At 36.5% G+C, this 18,988-nt stretch overlaps 4 protein-coding genes across 5 annotated transcripts in view; 2 read left to right on the top strand and 2 right to left on the bottom strand.

Annotated features, from left to right (window-relative positions):
• Positions 1–3,386, top strand: LOC105160336 (PP2A regulatory subunit TAP46). The gene is made up of 9 exons (XM_011077666.2): positions 1–260; positions 365–487; positions 1,127–1,213; positions 1,345–1,449; positions 1,608–1,769; positions 1,962–1,997; positions 2,119–2,190; positions 2,477–2,757; positions 2,869–3,386. The coding sequence occupies exons 1-9, from the start codon at positions 165–167 to the stop codon at positions 3,107–3,109; spliced, it is 1,203 nt and encodes a 400-aa protein (XP_011075968.1). The 5' UTR covers positions 1–164; the 3' UTR covers positions 3,110–3,386.
• On the bottom strand, positions 3,818–9,429 carry LOC105160337 (soluble starch synthase 1, chloroplastic/amyloplastic). The gene is made up of 15 exons (XM_011077667.2): positions 8,992–9,429; positions 7,909–8,276; positions 7,566–7,643; positions 7,348–7,472; positions 6,860–6,941; positions 6,326–6,499; positions 6,045–6,126; positions 5,761–5,852; positions 5,516–5,578; positions 5,333–5,422; positions 5,001–5,125; positions 4,826–4,934; positions 4,688–4,743; positions 4,520–4,559; positions 3,818–4,402 (listed from the first exon to the last, which is right to left on the bottom strand). Exons 1-15 carry the CDS (start codon positions 9,290–9,292, stop codon positions 4,244–4,246), a joined length of 1,944 nt encoding a protein of 647 aa, XP_011075969.1. The 5' UTR covers positions 9,293–9,429; the 3' UTR covers positions 3,818–4,243.
• On the bottom strand, positions 10,453–13,310 carry LOC105160338 (protein IQ-DOMAIN 1). Of its 2 annotated transcripts, none has more exons than XM_011077669.2 (5): positions 13,144–13,310; positions 12,796–12,909; positions 11,698–11,988; positions 11,247–11,621; positions 10,453–11,154 (listed from the first exon to the last, which is right to left on the bottom strand). In XM_011077669.2, exons 2-5 carry the CDS (start codon positions 12,886–12,888, stop codon positions 10,564–10,566), a joined length of 1,350 nt encoding a protein of 449 aa, XP_011075971.1. In that variant the 5' UTR covers positions 12,889–12,909; positions 13,144–13,310; the 3' UTR covers positions 10,453–10,563. The 2 variants fall into 2 exon arrangements, with proteins under 2 accessions (XP_011075971.1, XP_011075970.1); XM_011077668.2 differs by having other exon boundaries at positions 13,021–13,309.
• The window catches only part of LOC105160353 (nicotinamide/nicotinic acid mononucleotide adenylyltransferase-like), a 17,037-nt gene continuing 11,445 nt past the window's right edge, over positions 13,397–18,988 (top strand). Inside the window, exon 1 of the mRNA XM_020693493.1 lies at positions 13,397–13,435. Within this exon, the coding sequence (XP_020549152.1) occupies positions 13,397–13,435 (39 nt within the window). The remainder of the gene's footprint in view (positions 13,436–18,988) is intronic.

An 18,988-nucleotide genomic window follows, 5' to 3' on the forward strand; every position in this document is an offset into this window, starting at 1 on the left:
CGCTCCAAGTCACCACACGGAAAGGCTCGACGGATCTCTCTAACATACGCCGGTGGCGCACGATTTACTTTTACTAGCACCTTCTCTGATTTCCCTAAACGTCTTTCAGATATCAATCTCACCCTAATCAAATCTCTTGGATTTCAATATTTCAATCAAAATCTATGGTGGAATTAACTATGGAGGAAATGTCTCTGCCAGTTCTTTTCGAGCAGGCTCGAAAAATTCACCAAGCCGCCTCCGACTCATCCGTCGATCAGGTATTTTGGCCCTTAGTTTTTATTTATTTTTCGTTTGTTGGAAGTCACATGTTTCGTTTTTGTTTACTTTTTTATTCTACTGATTGTTTTTGTTGATTTTATAGGATACTGTGAAGAAAGGTTGCGAACTGTTGAAGAAATGCGAGGAAATGATTGGAAAACTAGGGTTGTTTTCGGCTAATGAGACGAAGGAGGATATCAGCACTACTAATCTCAAATATCTTCTCGTGAGTCTTATTTCTGATTCTGTTTTTGAAGGAATATGATTAGTGTGAGACTTGCTATCTGCATATTTTAATGATTCGGCAGGTTTTTTATAAGCTTCTAGTTGTATCTAAATTGGGAAAGAAAGCGTAGAGTACTTTACTTAAATTATTTGATATATTGGTATATAGCGAGCAAAATCTGATTACTATCATTTGGTCTTAATCGCATGAGAGGAAGAAAGCTTAGGCTTCGTAGTATAATGTATATAGCTAGTAAATTTACAACTTCAAAATTGAGATTTCATGTTTGGTCTTGCACCAGTAATCGTTGAAGAGCTAACTGTATAACAGCCCGTATTGTTCTTGTGTTCATAACTTAAAAAAGCTAACTTTCAGAAAATCATGATTTGTCCAAGTATGACAACTAAAACTCATAATTTGTTCGAACGTGATAACTCGAATGTTTGTTCTTTCTATCTTGTTTATGTCTCTTTGCCTTATTTTTTTAGTCAATTATGTATTTGTTTGGCCTATTTTGGATGAATGTTTCATGGGGTTGAATTTCTAGTTGAAGAAAAATTTTGTTTATCTTTTACCGTTAAAAAATAATCAAAGCACACTCTGTTGCGCTAAAAATTTTGGTCATGATGATTAATACAGGTGCCATATTGTCTTGGTGAGCTAACAGAGAAAATCACTGAAGAGGACAGGATTAGAATTCTTAAAGCTTCACAGGCCAAGTTAAAGGTACTAATATCTTGTGGGAATATGTTTAAGGGTGTTATCCTTGTTATCTTTCTGTTTCTGGCTCCGGTGCAAAGATGTCTCGACAAGGTACTGATATTGTATGTATTGATCTCACGTGGCCATACCACCAGGAATTTATCTCATTCTGTGAGGCCATGGAGCTTGTACCCGAAGAGGAACTAGAATCATCTGCACGAGCTGCGGGTGGTACCTTCGCTGATCGCAGAGCTAAGAAGGTAGAATGAATACCAATTTAGGTTAATTCTGTTTCTGACTTCATATTCTAAGCTCGAGGGTTACTTCAAAGTCCTACTCCTCATTGCTGCCAAAGCCGTAAACTTTGTTGGAGCTGTAACTACTATGGTATGCCTCTAATTGTTCTGAGTTACTTCAGATTGCTCGCTTCAAGCGGCAGAAAGCTGCTGAGTCAAAATTGCTTGAAATAAAGGAACGAAAGGAACGGCGTGGGCGTTCTACTAGAGCATCTGCATTATCTACGCCTGTTGAGGCAGGGGAAGAGGATACGGAGGATGATGACGGAGAAGAGGAAAGGGAGGTTAGTTTCCATATGAGTCCTTTTATCGATAAATATACCTTATTTATTTTATGTAAATGACATACTCCTGCTTGCTTTCAACTTTCTATGACTGATTCAAAACTGTGACACTATAATGTATGGGATGCTAATCCATCTACTCCTCCATGTCTGTCTATGAATTTCTTAAATAATGACTGTTGTTCTTTTCAGGCATGGCTGACCACCATCTCATTGGCACTTTGTAAGGTTGGTTTGAGATCATGGTGTCATCTCTGTCAGCCACAATCTTTTTTCGTTCTTTTTCCCCCCTTCTCAAACTTCATCATCCGCCAGTATAAATAACAATTTTGCCACTTGTATATTCCAGGCATTGGATCTGCTGGAAATGCTGAAGAAAGAGGAAGAGATGCTGCTAGTTGTTAAGGAAAGGCAGTCACAGGTATCAAAATTCTTGTGTTGTAGTTTATCATTTTGTGTTATACATGTTCCATCCAGTATATATTAAAAATCCTAGCATCATTTGTGTTTCTTGCAATTTTGATTCCAGAGAGACATTTTCCAGTACAACTTTCAAGTATGGCTTTTGTATATATGCCTCTCTGGTTTTCGTTGTCAATAATTGAGTATACATTCAGAATAAAACATCAAGAAGCAGATAGAACTGCTGATATCAGCGTAACCTTGCAATAAAAGGTGCAACTTCTAATAGCATCCTTCTTTTTCAGGAAGGAGAGAATGAACTTTCCCAGTCTATTCTTGATGAGCGCGCTAAGAAAGCAGAAGCCTGGCATCGTGATGCTTCAGCAAGAGTGCGATATACAAAACCAGCAGCTCCGATCACGTGTGCTACTTTTGCTCAAGATGTTTTGGAGGGTAGAGCAAAAGTTTCGCAGTTTCATGAACACAAACACCAGCCAATGATATTTGGACCAGCAAGCCTTGTGGGGAAAAACCCAACAAGCGAGAGGGAGAAAATTGCCGCTCAAGTTTTCCAGCCTCACTACCGGTATGTTAGTTAAATTATAAAACTGAACACAATATCAAAAAGATGGAACTGCTGGTAGTTGTATGAAGGAGATGCAGCTGTGTAAATCCCACTGAAATCCTGCTTTGACAGATTACCAACAATGAGCATAGAGGAAGCTGGCCTAAAGGAGATGGAGATTATGAATAAATGGCAAGAAAGGACCGCCAAGGTTATCGAGGAAGCTAACTCATCATGGTACAAGGATAACAGGCAGTCGAGGCCAGGTGATGAGGATGATGACGCTGCCCAAGAGAAGGCAAGGGCCTGGGACGACTGGAAGGATGACAACCCTCGTGGCGCAGGCAATAAGAAGCTTACTCCATGTGGTTAATACCACCTACTCTCTCCGTGCACCCGTCGTTGATCGTTCCTCAACTTGCAAAACTTTATATTACAATTACATGATTTTTATTAATGTTCCGGTTCCAGTTTTGTTACAATGGTCAAACTATTCTACTGTATAGTAGCTGTAGCTGATGAGCATACATAACTTATCTAAGCACAGGGGTATATTTAGATGTACCATAATCTCCATGTTGCTGCATTATTTTTCAACCGGTGGAAGCCTACAATTTGAATCTATGGTGTGGTGATGGGCGCTTTTATCCCCTTACGGCCAAACTCGGCACAGTTTCAGATATATCAAGACTGAATCATAATGTCTTAATGCAAACTCCACTATTATAATGAAAACAGCTACCGCTGGAATGCACGATGGAGAAATAACTTGAAACTGGGAATTGTAGGGCTTTACCCTGGGTTAGAGGGAGCCCTTCCAGAAATTCTCGAGGGCCAGGGGCGAGCCCAGGCCCAAGAGGGGGTTTGGAAATAGTTTTCAACCAGCAATAGACGCGCCTCGGTTAGAACCTCACTAGCTGCGTCATTGCCCCAAGCGCAAAGATGAGTGGCATCAATCATCTCCTCTTCTCTTTACTCTTTCCTGCTCCGCCAACTTCCTAACGTAGAAACGATGTGGGATTGAAACTTCGGTCAAATTACGGTCCGATAGATTTCACAAATTTGCAATGGAGCCCTCTCATTTTGAAAAGCCAAAATCAAATATGGGAATTCTTATACATGTGTAATCTAGTTAACTTCGATCTTGGTCAAGTTCAATCCAAACAAAAATCAAAATCAGGGAAATCAAATCGTCATCGAGCAACAGAGTTGGTCTCAGAAAGTTTTGTGCACTGCGTCCACTCAAGCGGCACACAGAAGACCATAGAGTGGCTAAGAAAAGAATAAATCAGTTAATATTGGAAGGAATTCCACGTTTAAGTCTACAAGACCCCAAAGAATGAAAGAACATAACTTTTCATGTCTTGCACTTCTGCAAAAGAACTTCATGCAAGGATCACCATTGACAATATGGCGTGCCTTTTCTGTGCATGTCTTGCTCTGGTCTGACGAGCTTTATTGCAAAAGCGGCCCTCTCAGCTGCTGATGCTTCTTGTTCACTCTTGGCTTAGCCAGCATAAGGGGGGTCGATAAAAGCCCACTCAATAACTTGCTCGTATTGAGTTGCTGCGCTGTCCCATGAAAAGTCCCTCTCCATTCCACGCTTCATTAGTCCTTCCCAAGAGGACTTGTGCTCTTTGTATGTCCAAACAGCTGTTCTTAGTGCCTGCAGAAATGTAGATTTCAAGTCAACGATGAAATGACTAAGAAAATAGCATCGTGCTAATGAGTTTATTCAACCATTAACGATTGCACAGTCAAAACTCATGAGATGGGAACTTACTGCCAGTAAATTTTCTTTTGTTAGAGGAGAAAACGTCCACCTGTTAACAGCCAAGAAATTATCATAAGCACAAGACAGTAGACCTGGTTTTCTGAAGATTTAATGAGGGATCCATGTTGAATTATACACGAAATTTCAGTAAGAAGATGCCTAAGTAGTTGAGCTTACCCTGTACCTTCACCAATGCCTTCGTTCGCATATGGGTCGAAATTCTGGACAGTGTCCTGATTAGTACAGAGAACTACGTTAGCACATTTCCCTATGTGATCAAAGGAAAGTGTCGAGGTTTAGGTTCTGTGATCTCACTCTAAGTCCCCCCGTGTGGTGAACAACAGGAATGGTGCCATATCTCATTGCATACAACTGATTTAGACCACATGGTTCGAACCTTGATGGCATTATCAGTATGTCGCAGCTGCAAAATTCTTCACATCATTACATAGTCGTTGTAAAGGTAAGTGGAATCTAAAACTAGAATTCCCCTGCCGTAATCCTATGAGAAATCGGAACATTGAACCCAACCCAACCCCGGAACTTGTCTTTGTAAATGCCCTCTAAATGTCTCATCCAGTCTTCATATTGTTTCTCTCCTGACCCAAGCATTACCTGAAAGACAGAAGAAACTTGCTTTGAGGGATTAAAACTTAAATGGAATTGCACATGTTTCTCATTACAATTGGATGAATTAACCAAGTTTGCTATTTGAAGAGAAAGAGGAAACGAAGAAATAATATCTGCAACTTGAACAGATCACAGAACTAACTCTTAAAACATCACACACGTCTACGAAACATTGGCGAAAAGGCAACTCACAAGTTGGATATCTTCATGCATTAGATCTGGGACAGCTGAAAGAAGAATGTCAATGCCTTTCTGGTAGTCGAGTCTCCCAATAAACCCAATCTATGGAAAGTTGACTTTTAGAATCCTTCATCAGCAGAAAAGTACTCCAATTATCTAATCAAAGAATAGCATGATTATGTTCTTAGTTCTTACCAGAGGACAATCAGATCGAACGGGAAGGCCGAGTTCTTTTTGCAGTGAAATCTTGCATTCAAGCTGCAATGACAGGAAGCAAGATTTAGAGAATAGTAACAGTAACAACCAATGGCAGTACCTCAGGAAACGCTGAATCATGAGTATATGTAAGTCAATTTTTTGGGATATGGTGTTTATCAATAAGCTAAAAAGCATTTCTGAAAGCAAAATTGATAGTAATAAGTTACTTTGGAGAAACCCACCTTTCCTGAGAGGTCATGAACAGAGTACTGAGAAGCAATATGCTCATCTCTAGATGGATTCCACTCATTGCAATCAATTCCGTTTGTGATTCCTGCATGAGTACATGTTATCTTTGAGCAAAATCAACATGCATTGGACCAGTTAATAATGGAAAAAGAAGCGAAATAGAGAATTGAGAAAAACGGATCTGGGAGTCTGACCAAGTTATGTGTTCTTTATGTGGAGAATTATGTATCTAGAACATAAATGAATACAAATCCAGACACCAAACAAGAAAACTTACCAGTTAAAACTGTACTACGACTGCTCAAGAGCTCATGTAACCCATATCCACCCTCAGGCGTTGTTATTTCCCAGGAGTAACCCTATAACAAAAATCGAGAGGAACAGGAGTATGATGAGTTGTTTGGGGTTTATATGTGCAGCCCAGGTCCAAGTATTGACAATTCTCAAAGGTTTCTTGCAACATCTGAAAACTGAGTGCTGGTTGTCTATAACCCCGTAACTCCTTATCTTTCATAACATAAGAATACTCAGCATCACACTTCTTGTATTGAAATTTACCTGGCTAACCGTCACTATCCTGTCCGATGTGACAATTGCAGCTTTCAAAACATTGACGGCTTCACCAGGGTCTAGAGCATGTGTCCTTGCCCAGGGGGGAAACACCCATTCCAGCGCCTTATACCACCCACCAGGCACTCCCAGATTCCTATATGTAGCTGCGGGCTCTACTCCCTGTTGACGAAATGAATCATGCATCATTGCTATTCATTATTAGAAATTAAGCACGTATTCTCGTTATGCATCATTACAACATCCTATGGATAACCAAAGTTAATTTGACTACATTTTCAGAAGTTACAGAAGAAATTGTCGCTAGTTTGAACTTTGAACCATACTACACAAGTGTATTATTGTATTCCGATACCTTCAATTGATAAAAGGTACTAGAGTTTCTATAGGGTGCATAAAAAGTCATAATTTAAGAGAGTCCTTCCCCTTCCCTCTGTAAGAGATATGAGAATTGCTATTAAAATTGTATCTTACTCAAGACAATTACAGCCGGTAGATTCAGAGAAAGAAAAAGGATCTTACTTGATGGGCTATGTTATGTATTACAATGATACTCCGAGCATCCTTGTATACACCACATGGACGATACTTGGCTGCTAAGAGTCTGAAATTATGGACAGATGAATATCAGTACTCACATCCAGCTTTATCGACATGGCAAAAAGTAGATGACTGCTAATAAAGCAATATTAACCAACATGACAGTTGTTGAAACCTGAATCCCTTTTTTCATCATGAAGTGGAAAACAGAGAATGAATTCATGAGTCCCGTGCTCCGTGAGAAGAAAGAAAAGAAAACTATAAAATCAACCTTACGTCCAGATATGCTTATAGATCATGCGTTAATACATTTAAATTCTTTTCAAGAAGTTTAATTACCCCAGCACATGAAGGATCGTATGCAATGAGCTTTCTCACTGCAACAACATATCACTAACTAGTAATTGCCTATGGTGAGAGACTTTAAGCAGGAATCATCCAGAAAATGAAAGCAAATATTAGTCACATACACAGGAACTAGGCCAGCATGCCAATCATTTGCCAAAAAGAGGCACTTTTCTCCATAATTAAATCCTCCTAGTGGCAGCACTAAAGGAGCTTCACAAGCAGCATGGCAAAGCAAAGTGAACCGGAACTGTTTGGCCAAAAAGAGAACAAAATATCAACAATATGCCGTTGTTGTCAAACAATCAGTTAGTTTCTCCATCGAAGAGAACCAATCATTTACCTGATTATCACCAAAAGCACCAAAAGTATCGCCATATGGAGTTCCCAGTCGCTGGTATGAAAGGTGGTCAATAAAGACCTGAAAAATAGAACAAATGTTACAATGATAACAAATAAAACAATTAAGGAAGATAACTAACGGATGGATAATTTTTTCTTTCAATTTTCAGAAGGCAATCCTTATCCCACGGTGAACAATTTCAGGAAAGATAACAACCGATACTTCTTCTTTTTTTTCTTTCTATGAGTGTTTATTTTTTCTTTTTCTTTTTGTATTGGGGTAGGGAGGATGGAGAATGGCCGTCTTCTTCCGGGTAACAGCACTGAGATGTCAATGGTTTTACCCAATCAACTCCAGCCCTGAATTCATGAAAGAATCCGACCTCCTGCACACCACCAAAACAATAGATCTGGCTCCGTTGTTCCAGTTCAACAGCATTGGCATATGCTTTATCTGATGGACTTCCATTCAAATATCTTGGACAGACAACCATTACACGATGCCCCCGTGCCGCCATTGCTATAGGTAAAGAGCCACAAACATCTCCCAAGCCTCCGGTCTTTGAATATGGAGCTGCTTCAGCAGTTACAAAAATGACATTGTAGGTTGTCCTGGTTGAAGCTTGATCACTTGTTTCAACGTTTTCAGCCAGCTCATCCACTGAATTAGTTACAATTTCTCGAGTTTCCAGGATTTTCTCATGGCTGATTGCTGACATTAGATAAACTTGTACTTAGAACTTGCCTCACTATTCCGTGGAAAAAAAACTCATGCAAATGACCTCAATACACATGTTTGTTAGAGAAACAAAAAGTCCACCACACAGCTAAATCAACATAAAAAATTTGTTCACATATTCAATTCATAACATTTTGAATAATCCCAAGTCCCATTTTTCTTTTCCTTTCCCAAACTTAAGAACCAAACTATTACACTCAGGAAACGAGCCGCCGTCTGTCAAAGAGGAGTTTTCTTTTCCTGCTCATCACTTCCACTAATCTTATATACACCTACAAAGCCGATAGTCCTAAAATACAAAAATCACAATAAAGAAATAGCGATAACATCTAGTCTGTAATTCCCAAAAGAGAAGGTATTCTAGTCTCTAAAAATACATCCATAAGTTCACCCCACAAGAGAGCCGAGGGCGAGAGACGGAGAGAGATTGTCAATATCAGAAAGACAAACAAGAAACGAGAACTGAATGAAAGAACCTTATAACCAAACACCTCTGTTTCACTTATCTTCGACAATCAAGAAGCACCTAATTCACATCATGAATGTACCACACAAATAATAATAGATGTTCTATTCTAGAACAAAATCACATGCACAAAACAACCATCAAGCACAAGAAGGCAAAAGGTTGCAAAAAATAAACAGAAAAACATGAAAATGGATTGAAACTATTCATTATCTCTATTACCAGAGTGCGGAATCAACTGAAACCCAACAACGGAGCCAGAACTATCTCTCTCGGTTCCCAATAAAAGAAGCTCGTCTCGTTCCTCATTTTGAGCACTATTACTACTTCTACTGATAAGATCCTCCTCATTTCTATCCTCAGTGAATGATCTTGCTCTAATACAAAAAGATTGAACCTTTCTGTTCCTAAACAACAACGAAGCAAATCCCACTTGCCTAACACTACTAAAAGAACTGGAAACGCTGTTTTCTCTCAATCCGGGGCCAACAGTTCTTGACGGGATGATCTGCAGAGTCTCCATGAGAGAGAGTAGAGAGAGAGAGAAAGAGCCGACTGCAGAAGCAAAGAATCAGTGATGATTTGCAACAGAGGCCAAAAAAGAAGAAACGAAAACTTGAAGGCACAATGTATAGGATCCGGTGAAAGCGCGAAAAAAGAGAAATCAGTGGGTCCGGTGGTGGGTTTACATAGTCAGACATAGTTCGTGAAACTGGCAGTGATGGCGATCGACAGGTGGCTGAAGACTGAGGTCAGACACGTGTCACTTATTGGATGGCCAATATGTGGGCGGGAACACGGTGCTCCACAGACACAACGACTGAGCCACATTGATATTTTGCCATATGATTACATGATCCTATGCCTACGAATGCGATTGCGTTACCACCCCATTTGTCCTAAAATTCCTCGTAATTTATGGGTCAAAAAACGACTTTCTTGTGTTTTAGTTTGGCAAGTTTTCAAATTTAATTTATTTTATTTTTAAAAGATGGACCAAAATATGGTAAAAATTAATTGTATCCCTTGCAATCATATTCCATAAGAGATATACTGTCCTTCCCTAAAAACTTTCTATAATTTAAAAAGTTTAATATAGTATCCCTATTGTTTGTTTCCGTCCAACAAATAAATCTATTCATTAATTAAAAATTTATTAAATTTATTGATATCAAATAAAAAATTGAATAAAAATTTGTCTTTACATCCGATTGACTTATTATAAATTAAATAAATATTTTACAATTAAAAAATTATTATAATGATGAAAATATACCCTCCACACACATTATTGCGTGAACAATCTATATGGGTAGTATTTTCAATTATATATATAATCTTTACAATTGTGTATATAAATTTCAAGAATCGTCCAATATTTTTTAATCCAAATAATTTTGAATCATAATATACATGTTATAATGAGTCGAGTATTAGAAAAGTCGATGAAATAAAGGAAAATGAACATGAATTTTTTTTAAAAAAAAGAAAAAAAGAAAGGTGTCTCTCTAGTAAAAATGATAATTTTAACTAATCTTGCATATATAGAAATTAATGAGATTAACTTAGCTCGAAACAAATAAGAGATTTTTACAATAATTTAATTTGCAGCTGAAAATTCTTCCAAAATAAGAAAAGACGATGCAAATTTAACAAACATAATAACAACACAACAGATACCCATCCTTTAAATATGTTCACAACATTATTATTTATCACACAAAACTATTAAATAGACAAAGTATTAACACACAATACACTTAACCACACAATTTCATGGGAAAAAAGAAAAATTCACCCAAAATTATGTCTCCAAGCCACGGCCCGATCCTCACTGCTTGATTCCGGGCTACGCATCCATTTCCCAGGCCCACGATTGTTTTCTTTTGGGTTTGGGCTTCTTTGGGCCAGATATGTTGTTGTACCTCCACCTGAGCTCGACGACTCGTAGCCCAACCCAATAACACTACCCCTCTTTGTCGATGAGTTCCATTGGGCTCCTGGTGGGCTCCGTTGCTTGACTGGGCCTTGAATTCGGACTTTTGCTTTTGCAGACTGAGTTGGGGCCATGTAGCTAGGGGCGTCATCCAGGCCCGATCGTCGTGGCTGTCGAGATGTATATGGGCTTGATTCGATGTAGTCTCCGCTGAGTCGGCCCATGTTAACATTCTCCGACCCCAATGGCATGATCAAATCCATTTCAACTGTTTTCTCGGACATGTTATCGGTGGTGGTGTTCTCACGCGCCACCACGGGCCGTGGATGGTAGGGCTGAGCCGCCATCCACCGCTCGAGCCAGTTCCATCCCCACTTTGACTTGTCCGTCCCCTCGTCATACAACTCCACATTTTCATCATTCATATCAGAATGCATCATTTGCTGTTGCTGCTCATCATCAATCACACTGTAAATCTAACAACCTCGTCTGGGTTTCATCACAGAAATAGAAACATTGCATCAAAGTTTCAAAAGAAAACCTGATAGGCTGAAGCATAGGCAAGAGCTCTGTCCCTCTTCATCTCCGAATCATGTAATCTTCTTGCAGGACTGTCCCTGATTTTACTCATACTCTGGTTCCTCCTATCCCACTCCTCACAACTCTCAAGCTTCTTCGTTCGACTCCTCATCCTCTGAACTTCTTCGTCATGTCTGAATCTTTTCTGCTCATCCTCCAACTTTCCCCGTGCCTTGTCGTGGGCAATTTGAAGCCTACGTGCACGAACCCTAGCCTGCACGCGTACAAGCGCTTGCATGCACCGCATTGTCATCTGCGCCTGTTTTCGCACGTTGTGGCCCCTTACAAGAGCCTGCAGCCTCACCAAGCCCTTCAAAGCACGTAAAGCCCGTCTAGCCTACAACGTCGAGTCATATGATCAGGACTTGGCCTTAAATATCAAATGTTTGTGTTAAAAAGGACTACTCTTTTACCAGATATCCTCTGTAATAAGATTGTATCAGAGTTGCAGCCCTTTCTTCCTTAGACTGGCGCCCGTATCCAGCTAATCTAACCACCTTAGCAGCAGCCTGAGCAGCTGCCACAGCCGCCTCAGCCGCAGCTGCAGTCGCCACAGCCACGGCCATAGCATGATTCTGATCCTCTGCCACTGGAGACGAACGAATGCTCTCCCCATTCGTCACATCTGGAGAACTCTCCGCCGGGAAATGCTCAAGGGACACGACCTCCGGTGCTTCATAATGCCATTTTTCGACAGTTTCCTTCTGAGAAGATCTCATCAATGACAAGCAAGAATCGTCCGAGATCAACAGCTTTTTTAATGTGCAAAATCAAACGAAAGATTAAAGCGTAATGCACAAAGTTAATTCCAAGAGTAAAATTCCTGGGGCCTAATCTATCTGGGCCGTGCAAAAAGTCAGCAACTGAGTTGCAAGGATGGGGATTGAACAAAGAGGAGCACATGATGATGAATGTGGTTTGAAGTTTGATGTGATGGGCATGTTGTAAAGAAAGCAATATGACATGAGAACTGCTGTTTGTTTTGGCATTATTGATAGGGGACCATACACACACATACATACATACATACATGATCTGAAATCTGAGGTATTTAATGTGGTTTCATGATGGAAAAGCCATCAGTCACCAGTTTTTGCTATGAGTATATGAACAGATGATGATGATGATGTATATATATACATAAATAGATCAGCTTGATCAGACATTGTTACTGCTGGACGATGCAGTCATGAAGGGAAGTGCATAGGACAAAACAATGGTCAGAAATTGTTAAAGAAAATGGCACTTAATTAACAATGATTATGGGACTGTAAGAAACAAGAATCTCAACTGCTGAATGCAAATCCAGGCCATTGATCAAGAAATGATCTTATATCATCTGGGCCTCTAAATTATCCCAGAAATTCAAGAAAAAGTGCAAATCAAACATGGTATTATCACAGCCTGACAAAATGCTTTCCTTCCTACATTCTACTCACATTTCACTACTTTAATTTTGTCCTAGAACAGAAACTCAAAGGTGACCAAGGAATACTAACTAAAGAACAAACCTTTTTTTCATGCTGCAATTCCTTGTTTGGAGATTGCTTGAAGACCTTCTTCACCGACGAAAACCAGCCGCCTCCGCCGCCTTTCTTCCCCATTTTCCGGCCAAAAATGATCACCTAAAACAAGGCAAAACAAACAATGAATAGCATGTGACATACATGATATATCATACAGTTATGAAAAAAGAGAGCAGCACGATCATCATCGTCTAGCTATAGACACAAAACCTAGTACAAAACAAAGTTAAAGAGCTGGAGCTAGAATTTCTCGCATCCTTTCTCTCTACTTGAACCCCATTTCTTCGCTGTATGAATGAAAGCGCTAACAATTGGGAGTAAATGACAACGTACTGCTATAAGTGAACAACATGTGACGAAGGTTGAAGAAAATTAAAAAGGGGTTGATAGAGAAAAGAACTGTGTGTGTGTGTGTCTGTGTATTTTTAGAGAGAGAGAGGAGGAGAGAGAAGAAAGTATGGTGGGATGGGAGTGAAGAGTAGTAGTAACTGCTGGCCCGCGCATTTGCCGTTCGTATTTAATCATTCTCACGAGGCGAGGGGGTTTAGCGTCTTCTTGGGATACCATGTACAGTTGGGCTCGGCCAATGGCGCCGCGACACGTGGAAGTTGCCCTCTTCACCAGGGTGTTCATCTACGTTCTCGGACATTGATAAACATTGCATAAAGACTAGATTTTTGTCACTAATCATGGGGGAGAGTGTGTATTTTGGGAAGTTCTACTTCTAGATGGATCACTAGTTTCTTCATCAATCGAGTCTAACTCGACCCGTATTGAAATACGGTCAGATTAGGAATTCAATAGAATTTTAATTCCAAATAGTTTGGATTGTCATAAAATTGGTCACTTTTCTTAAATTCTATATAAATCATATTGCATTTGTCATATAATTTATTCAAAAATCAATCAAATGTAATTTGTTAAAATTTTTCAAGTCGGATGTATATTAGGTTGCAATTAACATTAAACTATGATTCGATTTAATTCATATATTTGTATCTAAACAGCATCATGTAAGTAAATCCAGCAAAAATCTTTGATAAATAATTAACATCGTGGAAGTCTGAAATGATCAAAATGGATGGTTGAATTGCATTTGTTGTGCAAGTGAATCAATATGATCTTTAGATAAATGTCAATGTCAAAATATGTAATAAAATATATTTTGATAACTAAAATAGTTGGGTTAGCAAGTACCTAAGTTAAATATGGATCTTAATAAGAAATAAATAGTTGGTTAGGTTCAATTTAGGAGTTAGCGTAAGCCAATCAAGAGATGGAGTCCATTTTTCTTGTCCTTTTATTACATAAAATTAAAGTATTCTTGATTAATATTCATTAATTTTCGTGTAGTTGAGGTGTAATAAAACCACCACACGTTTGTCTAATTCTATGATGATGGACCGCAGTTGGTATGGGCAAATATCACCTTTAGTCATCATGAAAAAATGGGTACACTACCTTAAAAAAGTGACATTAATGCTTGATTCTAACTTAGAACTCCAATAATCTCCATTTTAACTTTTGTTAAGTGGCCAAACGTGTAATAATCCACAAATGAAGGACCACAAAGTCAAATATAGAATTTTCACGGGGGCGATAGTAGGTTTGAGAAAATGACAAAAATGTCATTATTTACAACCCAATTCAATCTTCAACAAGTTGTACCAATAAATAACTACATAAATCTCAATTTATTGCATAAATTAGATATCAGGGAAATTATGATTCAAATCGAATTTGATCAGAACTAAATTAATTACATAAAAATTATAATACATTCGTCGTGCGATTGGTGTATAATTTAGGAAAAATGATGAATCGTGTGATACACTTGTTCTCCGATTGATTTACTTCAAACAAACATGGTTCAAATATAAATTAACTAAGATCTCGTCACACATTTACAAATTAATTTTCAAATAAATAATCTATCTAATCCCCCGTAAGTAGATATTGAATTAAAATATATCAAAATCTCATTTAAATAAATTATTAAAAAATTGGAATATGCATAATTATTTTTTGGGGCAAATAATGTTTACACCTCAACGAGGTTAGGTGCAGATATACTGACACCTTCTACTCTCCGCAAAATTATAGATATATTTTGTGAGGTTGTAACTGTAATTATAATTAAACCCCTATTAAGTGACAAAATTATCCACAACGACTCCCTTAAGTACATTACACCATCATCCTTGTATGGGGTGTAGCTGTAGTTTCAGAAATGATAAAGAATTTTTATGTAGTAAGTCTAGTCTCAAGGGTATCAATGTAATTTATTTTTATTTATTTTTTAAAATTAAAAAAATAAATTTTTTTACTAGTAGCGAACCCAACGAAAAAATAAATAAATAAGTAAAATTAAAAATTTAGAGAAACATTGGATGAGTGACAAGTGTTGTTATCACACAAAGGGAAAATAGTGACATGGGTGTGAAAAAATTAATGGGAATTGAAGGGAGCAGTGTGACATGAATGTCCTTTTTAATAAAGTTTGCTGAGCTGTGAAGTTTGATCTTCACCAGCAAATTTGAGATGCAAATAGATCTTAATCAAGTAGACGACTCAAAATTCCCACTCAAATTAGCTATTATTCGTATAGTAAGTGCGATATATTTATTATGTGATTGGTTAATTTTATTGAATTATACATTAATCACATGATATTTATATTACACTTATTATATAATTAATTTAAATTTGACCGATCTCTATCTAAATTAGGAAAAAAAATTCAGTCAAACTAAGTTTGATAGAATAAAATCAATTGTACGGTAAATATGGTATACTTATCATGTGATTGATCAATTAAACTATACTATATATTAATTATATGATAAATGTATTATACTTATTATATGATTAATTCGAATTTGATGAAGCCCTGTTTGGATTATATCATTCTGGAGAGTGTGCAGTTTTTAGGTGGATCTGCTGCCTTTTGCTTCAATTTAAAGGCTAAATTTTGGAGGCCATCATTTTTAGGAGGGAGGTGAGAAATCTTCAATGCTTCATTTCTCCTACACCTTTTTTTCCATTCCTTTTTAATTGGTCATAAGTTGTTGTCACATTATTGGTTGTGCATGTACAATATATCACCATTGTCATGACATTAAAATTTAAAAACAAAAAAATATTCATTATGTTTGGCTCATTTTTGACTTATTTTGGTTTGTTCTGTGGAGATAGAGAGAGAAAAACAAAAATAAATAAGTATGTGTTAGAGATAGTGTATATATTTGGATTTGTTTCTAGAGATAATATAAAATAAGTATGGTATGTTCGATGTTGTTTAGCGGGAGATAAAAATTACTGTGCATTGTCAAATCATGTCTCTTTTATATATATGTATGAGTATGTACATAATTGTTTTAGTTGTAGGGCCTATAATTAGTGTAAACTTTTGGACAAAAAATAAATGAGGCGCTGTTTCAAAATATCTCAAAACACCACAAAAACTTCCAAAACAAATCAAGATAAATATTTGCCATGTTCCGGCCCATCTCAGAAATGGGCCAAATATGAAACCGAACACTATGATTATGATTATATATGATTTTACAGTTTTAGAAATATACTTGCACGATCAAATTGCTTATGTATGCATTATGTTTTATACGCTCGACTCTATTGTATTTCGCGCTCTATTTCTGATTATAACACACCACTCACACAGTAGTTTTATCATAATTACTTTAAGAAACTGTCTTTTACGAGTACTCTATGATAATCTACTAATATTCATTTTAACATTGTATTTGGATTTGTGAATCTGAAGGTAGGGTAGGGGTTTCAAACTCTAATACCAAATTCTTTTAATTTGTCTGAATAATTTTATAGTAGAAAAGGATTTCAAAAATCTTTCATCTATCAGTTTGAATTATATTTATAAATTCTATTTTATTATATAAGAAATTATTTTTCTAAATTCATCATTTTCCAATTAAAAATCTCCCATCCAATGTAGCATAAGTGAATTCATCTTCATCAACAAGTGTGATTTCTTGAAATTGAAATTTAATAGATTGACAACCGCTTTCAACTTCTTTCCATGTCCTTTTCTCTCCATGAGCATCTTTAGTGGTGTACTGAAATCCACTCACTTGGATCATTGGAGCCCACTTTCGGACATTCGGCTCAACCCATTTACACATTAAACTCAAAGCCCACAGTACAAATTTTGAGATGGCTTACAAGATATTGGGATAACCACACACACATGTCCTAAGCTTCCATACATTTGTATTGTAATTTGAGAAATTATGTTTAGTTATTATGATTTTTTTAATTTATTAAATAGATTTTTTAATTAAAATTCACTAAATTTATTTAATATCAATAAAAAATTAAAAAATATATATTTATCCTAATTGACTTATATTCAATTAATAGTACAATCACTTTAAAAAAGAAAGAGCACGTCGACGCATACAACGACATAAATGCTCAGCTTTAATACTTTTTAAATAATCTTGACGTCAAAGTCAATTGTTATTTTATTTATATGTTGTTTCATAAATCAAAATTCCCATAAATGGTGTAGTCCCAAAATTAGGTCTACATGCAAAAAATACTTCACTTTCATTAAAAAATTTATAAGTACATTAATTGATTTAGTGTCAATATAATATACTTCGAAAAGTATTTTAATATATATATATATATTTTTCGCTAAGGAGGTATTGATGGGAATTATGATTATGGTTAATAAATATCAGGACCTCATTTAAAAATATAAAATTATACTCTTTTTTAAATAAATTTAAAATTAAATTTATAATTTTTTAAAAAAAATCATAATTTACACTCGACTTCCTTTCATTAGGGTCAGGTATAAATGTAGAATTTCATAAGAGTGTAAGTATAATTTTAATTTTTATAACAAATATAATTAGATATTTTCAGAGAGAGTCTGAGTAAAATTAATTTTTATATTTACAAGTTAAAAATTCTATTTATAATTTTATAAGTGATATTATGTGCTTTGTGTTGTCAAACCTACTTTTGGTGCGTTGATGTAATTTAATTATAATTTTATTGATAAAATAATAATTTTCTATGACAATATACTTATTTTTATTTCTAATAAAAAGGGAAATGGAACGTCGAATTGCGATTTTAGCGGAATCTGAAAGAGAGAGAATCCAATTGTTGTCTGTGCACGGTCTGATCGAACGGTTGTCATGGGCCGATACAGTCACCAATGATATCTTCTATCGTGCGCCTCCATGCAGATGATGATAACCGGAGCGGGGTTGCGCTCTATGCCACCTCCCTTATTTAAGTGTTCCAACTCAGATAAGGCTGCATTTTGTGGACTTCCCCTCTTTTTCACTCCACGTGGCGAAACTACAGAGCGCAGGGCGCACTGTAGCAAGCACGTCGCAAAGGACTGTTTGGCTTAGATCACTAACACCAACTAGGTGTGATTATTGATTTTCTTCCACTAAGAAAATTTGTGTGCAATAATGAATACATATTGCAGTGTATAACCAATTACTAAAATTAATATTTTTTTAATGCACAATATTTTAGAAGAATACATAAATTAAAATAATAAAATATTAATATTTTATCATTATTTATCCCTCATCTATTTAATTTTTTAATTTCATAAAAAAATAGTGTGAAAATAAAATTATGTTTGGATTAGTTGATAATTTATTCGTTAGTATTTCAAAGCAATTATATTTTTAATTTAAATAGAATTAATAGTTTTATAATTATATTTGTTAATGATGTCATATCAAAATACCATGAAAAGATATATTATTAGTTTATAGGTGTAACGATCGAAAATTTTATATGTATAAATAAAAAATAAAATAATTGAAATAAAAATGTTATTAAATTTAATTTTTAAAAATATATAAAGAAATATACGTATTCTTTTATTTTTATTATTTTTTCAAAAATAAAATAGTGAAAATGAAAGAAATTACGAACTCAAACAATCGTGCCAAACAGGACACTTTCTAGCTTCTTATGGAAGCAATTAAGGGGCGCAATTCACGAACCGCGCAACTTAGCGCCGTGCGCCGCCTGTTTTCCTTTTCCATGCACCACCGTATAATGTTTCTACTTTCTACTGGTTGTCGTTTACGCTGCTCACTGACTTCACTCACTGAAACACACACTTTCTCTCTCTCCTCTGTCTGCGTCTATCCGTCTC

The sequence above is a fragment of the Sesamum indicum genome, linkage group LG4 (genome assembly GCF_000512975.1).
Source record: "Sesamum indicum cultivar Zhongzhi No. 13 linkage group LG4, S_indicum_v1.0, whole genome shotgun sequence".
Taxonomy (NCBI): domain Eukaryota; kingdom Viridiplantae; phylum Streptophyta; class Magnoliopsida; order Lamiales; family Pedaliaceae; genus Sesamum; species Sesamum indicum.